At 44.4% G+C, this 9,638-nt stretch overlaps 1 protein-coding gene across 2 annotated transcripts in view; it reads left to right on the forward strand.

Annotated features, from left to right (window-relative positions):
* Positions 1 to 8,821, forward strand: part of LOC143315915 (voltage-gated delayed rectifier potassium channel KCNH8-like) — a 29,614-nt gene extending 20,793 nt beyond the window's left edge. For both annotated transcript variants that reach the window (XM_076723479.1, XM_076723478.1), the window contains 6 exons: positions 214 to 463; positions 1,961 to 2,175; positions 5,416 to 5,690; positions 7,469 to 7,578; positions 7,700 to 7,752; positions 7,877 to 8,821. In XM_076723479.1, the coding sequence (XP_076579594.1) occupies positions 214 to 463; positions 1,961 to 2,175; positions 5,416 to 5,690; positions 7,469 to 7,578; positions 7,700 to 7,752; positions 7,877 to 8,620 (1,647 nt within the window). In that variant the 3' untranslated portion in view covers positions 8,621 to 8,821. The remainder of the gene's footprint in view (positions 1 to 213; positions 464 to 1,960; positions 2,176 to 5,415; positions 5,691 to 7,468; positions 7,579 to 7,699; positions 7,753 to 7,876) is intronic.
* Positions 8,822 to 9,638: the final 817 nt, after the last annotated feature.

A 9,638-nucleotide genomic window follows, 5' to 3' on the forward strand; every position in this document is an offset into this window, starting at 1 on the left:
TGTGACTATGTGGGAAGGTGAAAGGTTTTATTTTGCCTGTTACCTCCACCTTCCCACACAGTCACATTCAAATGATGACACACAAAGGAAACAAGCCACTAAAGCTGAGAGGGAGACAGAGATTCATCCACAGTTTGCAGACAAAGAAATCAAATTGTGTTTTGTGTGCCTTCATCGCTGAGGTGAGTTTTTTCCTTCTTATCCCCTCCACAGCTGCTGAAGGACTTCCCAGATGAGCTGAGGGCTGACATCGCCATGCACCTGAATAAAGAGCTGCTGGAACTGCCACTCTTTGAATCAGCCAGCAGGGGGTGTTTGCGCTCCCTCTCCCTTATCATCAAGACCTCCTTCACTGCTCCTGGGGAGTTCCTCATCCGCCAGGGCGACGCCCTCCAGGCTATCTACTTTGTATGCTCGGGCTCCATGGAAGTGCTGAAGGACAGCACTGTGCTGGCCATTCTGGGTAAAGAACAAAACAACTGCATGATAACATGATTGAAAGAGTTTGAACAGTAGCTCAGAAATAGCTAATTGTTAGCTATTTTAGCATACACAATGAAGTGAAAGAATAAACAAAAATGCACATATTAAATAATTAAAATCTACTCATATAATGCAATAAATGCCAAACACAACTCATATCACATAGCCCACACCACTGAGGTTCAGCTCCATTGGTAAAGGGATTCAGTAGACTTTTAAAAGAGGAGCCTGCCAGAGTTTTGTAACAGAATAAAAGGTTGAGTTTGTGTACAGGGCCATAAAATTCACCAAATACGCTGGAACAAGGCCATGAAGTGCTTTTTAAATAATATGTAAGATGAAGGTTGCAAGACTTCTCCTCTTCGGTCTATATTGGAGTCAGGTCACAGCATTATGAGCGCAAGATGAGAGAGGGCTTTTACCACTGGAAAAAGTCATTATCCAACATTTAATTGCAAGCTTTTATGAAGACCATAATGAACAAGAGCAGCCTAGTGCTAATAAAAATAGCAATTATGTCCGTATTAAATTGTCTCTTTGGGCAAACAATTCACACCCCATCAGGTGAAAGATGGGGTGTGATCCAGGGATTGATTTTAGGGAGCAGCCACAGCTCCTACAGGAAGTCCATAAACAGATCCCTATTTAAACATCCAGCATACGTTGCCTGATTCTGCCTGAAAAACCTCAATATCATCAAGCCCGTCGAGCCAATACAATTGAAAAAGTGCACCAAACTGCATTAATGTGATGCAAAATGAACAAAAAAAATGACATGCACCCAGTAGGTAAGCTGATTGAACAGCTAGAACCAGAAACCTGCCTCCAGAATAAGAGCCTCTCTGGAGCCTTGTCCTACAACACGTACACTGACACTCCCATTCTGCATAACATGGATGAAATGGAATCGAGAAGCACAAACAGACTCACAAACAGCACTGGAAGCAGTTCAGGTTCGTATAAAGCAGAGGGAGCAAATTGCCAACACCGTTTTTCATATTAATGATCTAACTGGTGTAAATAATGAAATGCTGCACGCTGCATGCTGCCTATAGAGGAAAGAAGGGAAACTCATTAGCATGTTGAGCCGGCTGTGGGTGTACATGCACATGCATGTTAATATTGAAACACGCACAACTGCACACACACATTTTTCTGCTCTCCCTCCTGTGTGTAGCTGGACGCACACTTGCAGACTCACACACTCAAATTGTTCCGGCATTGCCACTTTGGATTTACAGCTCTGGAGAGGTGGTGAGGTAGAGAGAGGAAGCAGAAACAAACAGAAACAGAATAATACAGAACTTCCACTGTCATCTACAACAGCCCAACCGAAACCTTTGCTAATTATTGTTTTTTCCCCCCTAAAATCTTAATCTGAAAAGTCACAATCAGCAATAGTAGTCAGATACATGCAGTGCAGTAAAAATACAGTATATCCCTCAACTACAGCCCTGCCTCTATCGCTGCTTTCCAGGTCGGGGTGACCTGATTGGCTCTGATTGTCTGACCCAGGAGGAGGTGATTAAGACCAATGCCTGTGTGAAGGCCCTGACCTACTGCGACCTGCAGTACATCAGCCTCAAAGGCCTCCGCGAGGTGCTCTGTCTCTATCCTGACTACGCCCAAAAGTTCATCACTGAGATCCAGCACGATCTGACGTACAACCTGCGGGAAGGACACAACACCGAGGTACGATAACGGCTGCTTTTCTCTCTAAATACCTGTGATATCAAGCTGCTGGTCACTTTACACGGTGACTGTTGTCATTTAAAGGACCCCTGCCATGAAAATCTTTGTTTCGAAATTGACCAAGATCGTCAAACAGCCCAGGCATCCTTCTTTCCAGTCACGTCGTCCAGCTCCACCTTGGGGATACGAAGACGTTACTAGGCCAGATGGGGTGTGTGATGCCTCCAGTGTGTTCTGGCTGGGATCAGATATCCTCTCCCAGTAGCACATGCCCTGAGGCATCCTGATAAGATGTGCAAACATCCTCGAATTGGCTCCTTTTAACAAGAAGGACCATAGGGATGTCCTCGCTCTTTACCCTATCTCTCAGAGTGAACGAGGACAAAGGAAATTCATTCTGGCTGCTTTTAACTCTCAATCCTTCGGTCACTACCCAGAGTTCAAGACGGTAGATGAGGGCTGGAATGTAGATCAACTGGCATTTTGAGAGCTTTGCATTCACCCAGTCAGTCTCTCTGCACACTGATTACAAGTAAGAGCAATGCCCAGCTTTCTTATTACTATTATTACTAATATTAACATATTTCTAAGCATAGAAATGCACCGGAGATGAATCATCTCAAAGCCTTAAAGAAAATTCTGGGAAAGCTCCACAAGAGGAGTCTCCTGTTTTTTAGATTAGTCTCAGCTGTGCGGTGACCTCCTCCATCCAACATTTTACGCAATGCCAGAGTGATGGCTTTGCACTTGAAGAGGATTAGCCATCTGGACTGGGAGTGAGGAGGAAGCCACTGCTTTTGCTTGAGATGCAGCCAACAGATAGAGACATGAGCTAAACATGGACGATTCAGATGCCAGGGATTTACGGCGTGATCTCAGCTGCAGTGCACACATGAATAACTAGCATATACTGGAAGTAAGTAAGTCACATTTTCACCGTGAGTAAGCTTGTTAATTAGAGCAGAGATCTAAGAGAAATATCAAGGGACGAGAGCATATATCAACATGAAAAATACTTCAATAATACTTAATTGACTTGTGTTTTCCTGGCTTGAGTAGATGGGCCTGTGTGATACATGATTTTTGGAAATCCCTCAAGGTTAAATGAGCAGTGCATATCTGCTTCTTAAAAAAGCCATTATAAACATCTTCTATTGCCAAATTTATGTGCCTGAGTCCGCCTGGAAACAAGTTGATTCCTGTTTGATTGTGACCACCTAATCCACTTAATTTTTGATAATGAACAGCTCATCACTATGAGATGAATGGAAAAGGAGAGCAGATGCAAGTAAGTGGAAAGGATGCAGTTCATCAATTGAGACGTTTGCAGCTATTAATGCTGCACTGCTGTCAAGCCTCACTGGCCAAGTTCCACCCAATTTTCAATCAGATTAAGCAGTTTAGATGTCACAAAAATACCACATAAATTGGTTGGGGTGTGCTTCTAGCTGGATATTGCTGAATAGGAGCATCAAAATAAGCTTCCTACTTTCTTGCCAAGAGTTCGATGAAAGGATCAGTATCGCTCTCATGAGTGTTTGTTATATATGAAGCTGGATGCAACATTCAAATTGTGGTTTCACTGGGGTTAAAACAAAACTGAACTGAAAATGATACTCGAAACTTGTAAAGAAAGGCACGAGAAAGCAGATTTATTAGTTCGCCCTGCAGTACTTTTCAAACACAGAAGAAATCCAAAGTGCATGTTCCAACTAAACTTTGATTCTCATCTGTAATGACTGCAAGGAAATGTGTTGCCGATGCTTGGCATGCACATAAAACTCCACACTTCCACATAGTCAGCACCTTACACACACTCACACACACACACACACACACATGCATGTACGTACAGCAACAGCAGTAGTGTATCCTCTGCCGAACGTGGCTTGGCACTAAAAATAGCACTGTCAGATGGGTGGGGGAGGTGTGGGGTCATCCCTGGCTGGATAAATATAGAGCAGCAAACCAGATGGAGACGAGACGAGAAAACATCAGGATGAAAGGAAGCTGCAAGGGGGAAGGAAGAGGAAGGAGTTCGCTGGTGTTTACATCCACGTGCCGACACACAGACGGCACGCACGCACACACTCACAGTGCGTTCACACATGCAGCATCACTCTCTCACATACCATAACACAGCAGTCAGTGTTTGTCCCCACACACATGCTCACACACGTAACATACGACAACATGTGATGTTTATATGTGGGCCATGTGCATACCTCACACAGGTGGGCTTATTTCAACATGCAGTATCTCTCACATGCAGTGCTCACGCATTTCTCTTTACATTTGCAGCGACTCACGTAATTGGCTGATGCCCTTGTAGTGGCATGCTGCATATCAAGGGTGGCACGTGCTGCTTGCGCACACACACACTCACACACTCACACACTCACACACTAAAATTCCAAACAGTCCCTTCTCTGCTTGGTTCCCTCCAGGCAAACCTCTGTGCTAAAATTAAACCTCTGTGATCTAAAAATACCAGCTGGGCACGTGAGCCAAAGACAGGCTGGAGAAGACAACAAATACAGTGGAGGGAAGGGGAAGGGCAGTGGTGACAGGGGGAATAGGAGAAGGGAAAAAGAGAAAATGGGAGCTGCTTGCCAGTGTTTTCATGTGATTTAAATCACAGTCCAGAGAAGGTACAGGAAATGTAACTGCAACACCTTCCCCAAAGCCATGTATCAACCACCACTAACAATATACTGACTGCAGGATGAAAGGATAATCTGTTCAGATATGGCTTGTTGGGAGTCCTAAACATCTACGAAGGTCAGATACAGAAAAGCGGCTGAACGTCTTCAGGAGTGAATCGATGCTCCCTCTGGTTTTGAATGAGAACGCTCCTTTGCAGCGATGCTGGTGAACTGAATGGGTATCAGCACCATTGTGAATGGAGACTGTTTGCTCTTGGTGATGCTTTCAGTGGCTCAGCAGCCCCCCCATCTGGTCAGAGTGAAGTGAGTTCCACCTCTCATTAATTCTCACAGTGTCCAAATTGCGTACTACACACCAATCCCAAGTAGCTTTAACTATGTAGTGTGCTCACACTGAATTGATTTGTGGAAATGTAGGTGCACTCACAGCTGCAAAAATAATCTCTGAAAGCAAAAGAATCTGAAATACTTTGGATAAAGTCATTCATAATGCAGTGTTTTAGTATTCCTCTCTGCTTTTCTCTGTTTGTTTGTTTGCATTTTGTTGCATCCTGCCTTCTTTTTCACTACTCAGGCAGACTGTGAGAGCAACGGGGGGATCGTGAAGAAGCTTCCATCCATCAAGGAGGACGAGGAGGGGTCGGGGTCCGAGGGTGAACACTCCCCTCTGCCCAAGATGCCTCCCCTGGGGAGGCTGGGCCGAGGCGTGCGCTCCCCCCTGCGCTCCCCTCTGCGCTCCCCACTGCTGCCCGCCAGAACTCTCAGGCCGGTGAGCGATCACAGCCGACCCTCCAGCCTGCAGGTCCCTGTGGTGAGCTTCAGCTGCCTGCAGCCAGACCTCAGCCCTCGGTAGGGAACCATTCATTGATTTATTCCACTATAGTAACCCAGTGGAGGATATTGATTTGCATTCTTTGAGCATTTTGACATTATGCAAATCACTTACCAGGCTGTTGTTTGACTGATTTGTGTTTTATTTACAGCTAATAGACTGACAAATCTGCCCATGTGAAACCTGTGATTGTAGATTGATGCTCAATTGTTGAACTAACCTCCGTATGCGTTTGTCTGAGATCACTATCTGTTTGCTTCTACATACAGATTTACATAATATTGTGCACTATATTAATTTTACATGTTTTGTTTGTGTGTGAAATTTGTGTGTGAAATTTGTGCATGATGTCACTGCCTTAAAAATGCCCACAGTAGAACACATAGTGTCATGCCCAGAGTAAAGGAAGACAACACCTGTGAGTGCTGCCTTTGAATTTGACATATTAGTGAACTTTGTAGAGTTTGTAGAGAGCAGGAACGGGCCTGTTTTTTGCAGATAGAAACAGAAACAAAAGACCATTTGCACCCTGGACACTGCATGATTTTGCCTCCAGTATCATCCTGACACCAAAATGTCAGCATCACCTTTGCACACAGGATATTTTATAAGCTAATTGGCAAATTGCCATGGAATTTGCTCAGCACATTAATGCTCCCAAAGGATTTAAGTGTGCAGATTTTTCCACCTTCAGGAGATTAGTCCCACTACTGATAGGGATAGGAATGAATTTATGTATGAGAGCATCAGCCAGTGCCTCTTAGGACTCCCCTCTGTATAGCCAATGAACTTTCAAATGCTGCTTCATTGGGGAAATTAACAGACAGGTCAAGGATTTCAGTGTAAATAGGGATATTACACAGGGTTTCAAATGAAAAAAATGGTAATATAAAGATATATATAGCCTAAATGTTAGTATAGATACTCAAAATATGAATATAGGTGGCCTAAATATAGATAAATATCCATTTTCTGTTGTATCACGATCAGTTTTTATTGAACTCAGACTGGGGTAAAGCTTCATGCTGTGGTCCCATTTGTTTTCTGGCTAATAAAGTCCAGATATCGTCATCTGCTGCATCTGTTTGCCAAGAAATATTCAGGCAGAAATGAAAACCTTGTACTTCGGTGTGTCCCCGGCGATACTTCAACTTCAAAGTGTTCCATTTCAAAAGAGACCAAATCCAACCATGAACTCCAAATGGTTCAAGAACAGCTTTCAATTTATTTTGGATAGGCATTTTAGGCTAATTTTACAGGGATGGGAATCCCTGATGAGAGGGTTTTTGTATGATTAGGTCATTATTGGCTTTGTAGCCCTCTCACAAATTGTTAAGTACCACAGAAGAAGAGGCTTCATGTGATATTCAGTGAATGAACTGCTGCCTTGGTGCTGAAATCCCATCCAGGAAGTCACAAGGGACATCTGGGATCTTGTCTGTTATCTTAAACAAGGAAGAGTACTTTGTACCTGCCTGCATGTGTCACTCACAGTGTGACAGCTGAGTTGTAGCTCTACTTCTGGAGACATGTGATGTTTACCTTGGCATTGTGTTGTGTGGTAGAAATGTTTTTTAGTCTGCTGCCACCATGTGGAACTTCTGTCACTGATTTATGAACCAGTGTGGCTGCTTCGGTGGGGAGGTTTCATATTAAATCGATATCGACCTGCGGGAGTCTCATTTCTCTGTCATAACTACATTCCAAACTGTAACTCTGACTTCATTTTCACGTTCTCTTTGTCACCGTATTGTTTCGTGTGAAATTCATAAACTCACTCCTCTGTCGTTGCCAGGTTTGTGGATGGGATTGAGGCAGAAAACCAAAGCGGTTTGGCTCAAAAGTTTGATTTCTCTCCCAGCGCAGCGCAGAGGCTCCTATCCAGCCCTTATTCAGCTACCCCAGGTGAACACACACACACACACACACACACACACACACACACACTTGTGTTTCCATCATTTTTGTAGACATTACACTTTACACTTGCATGATTGTGAGTGTGTATTTCTATATATGTCCACAGGGGCTCATGATGAGGGTGACACCATGCAAACTATCACTAAGCTGAAACATGAGGTAAGGCTGGTCACACGGTCACATTGTGTCTTTTCGTATACCTTAAACCTGAAACTTGAGTCTTGTGTGGTTTTCTTTCCTCGGAGCTCAGACACACGTGCATTTATGACTTCTCTCTCTTCAGATGAACGTCCTTTCCCGTCAGGTGACCGCTGTCAGTCAGGAGCTGCAGGAAATGACGCGTCTTCTCAAACCGCTCTTTCGTAACACCTCCACGCTGCTGATACCCGGTGCTGTGACTCCGCCTCCCAGCGTGTCTTCACACAGCTGCTCCCCTGCCCCGCCCCTTCCTACCCAACATGCACCTGTGGACTGTTTGGACGATCAAAGCCCTCCATCCACCCTTGTACCTGAACCCTCCTCTCCTCCTCTGAGCATGACGAAGGCGATACAAGGAGAGTTTGATCCACTTCAGTGTTCCCCCTCCCGAACCACAACCTCCCAGAATCCTTATCAGACCAGCAGGGCTCCCCTAGTCTCTCATTCCTCAGCTCCACCGTCACTCAACAGCTCTCCCCATGAGCACACAGTTGTGCCTCGTCCCTCCTCCTCCTCCATCCCTTCTCTTTCTTCATTAAGCCACCCGTCATTCACCGCTCCCCTTTTGGAGGACTTTTCAACACCTGGTGCTGAACCACAAACACGGCCTCAGTCCCGTCTCCCGCTCCTGTCCCAGTCTGAGTCCCAGCTCCAGCTCCAGCCCGAGTCCCAGTTCATATCCCGATATCGTCCTCATTCCCATTCCCTGCCTCAGCTTCAGCCCTCATCCTCACACCTGCGGGAACCCCTCCTGAACCTGCAGGAGGTGGACTGGGGGGAGCACACGGCCCAGCTCAGCTTCATCAATGAGGGACAGCCTTCAGTGTGAACAGAAGATCTGCACACTGAAGATCAGGACCGACACACGGAAACAACCAGCATGCCACACAACTTACTGCATGAAAAGCATTTGCTCAGAGCTCGGCATGAGTTCAAATGTAAATACATCAGTTTTAAACTATTCTTAAATACGATCATGAGCACGAGTTGTCAGCGGATCTGATAATAAAATAGTTTGTTTTACAGTTTCATTTTGATTCGTTTGACAGGATAACACTCAAGCTGACACTGATCCTTCAATAGTACGTTTTTTTTTTAGTTTTATTATATATTTCTAAAACACAGTAGCATATTTTTTTATATTTTTTTACATTTACCGAGAAAAACATGTATTGGTCAAGAGATTTGGATTTTAATTAGAAGTTGTCGTTGTTTTTAGGCCACAAGTGAATCTCAGATCTTGGTCCAAGTCCTAAACTTTGTGTTTTGAGTCCTAAAAAGCGATTATTTACATTGGCTGTGCAGGTCTGCACTCTCATTACACATGACTGGCTGCTGTTGGGTTGATTCAAGAAATATCTGTTCTCAGATATGGTCAGAGAGTTTTTTTTCTACTTATATAGCACAACTATAATGCCAGAGATTTAGAGGATATCACATCATTCCAAGAAAGGAGGATTAAGTCCAAGTAAAGTCGCAAGTCACAACACTCAGCCTTTTTCTTTTTGTCAAGTTGAGTCACCAGATTCACAGCTCAAGTCACGTGACTGGAGCTCACACGTCTGCTGTGCAGTGTGTGTGAGAAAATCAGAAAGAGTCAAAAATGCCCTACTGTTGTAAAGCCCTGTCTGACCAAGAAATAAGGCGTTCTGGGGCTTTCGTCTTCGGATCACAATCCCATATGAACAGCATATAGCTCATGTATTCCCAGACACTCACACACAGTGATGACACAACCTGGTAGTTCTTAGTCATTCTGCTTTATTGTACCCATGGCTGCAGCTGTGTCATGGTCTCTAATGTGTCAGTTGTGAGCATCAATGAAAATGGGAGAGAGAGGAAAGTGG

This window comes from Chaetodon auriga, chromosome 23, assembly GCF_051107435.1.
Source record: "Chaetodon auriga isolate fChaAug3 chromosome 23, fChaAug3.hap1, whole genome shotgun sequence".
In the NCBI taxonomy this organism is placed as follows: domain Eukaryota; kingdom Metazoa; phylum Chordata; class Actinopteri; order Chaetodontiformes; family Chaetodontidae; genus Chaetodon; species Chaetodon auriga.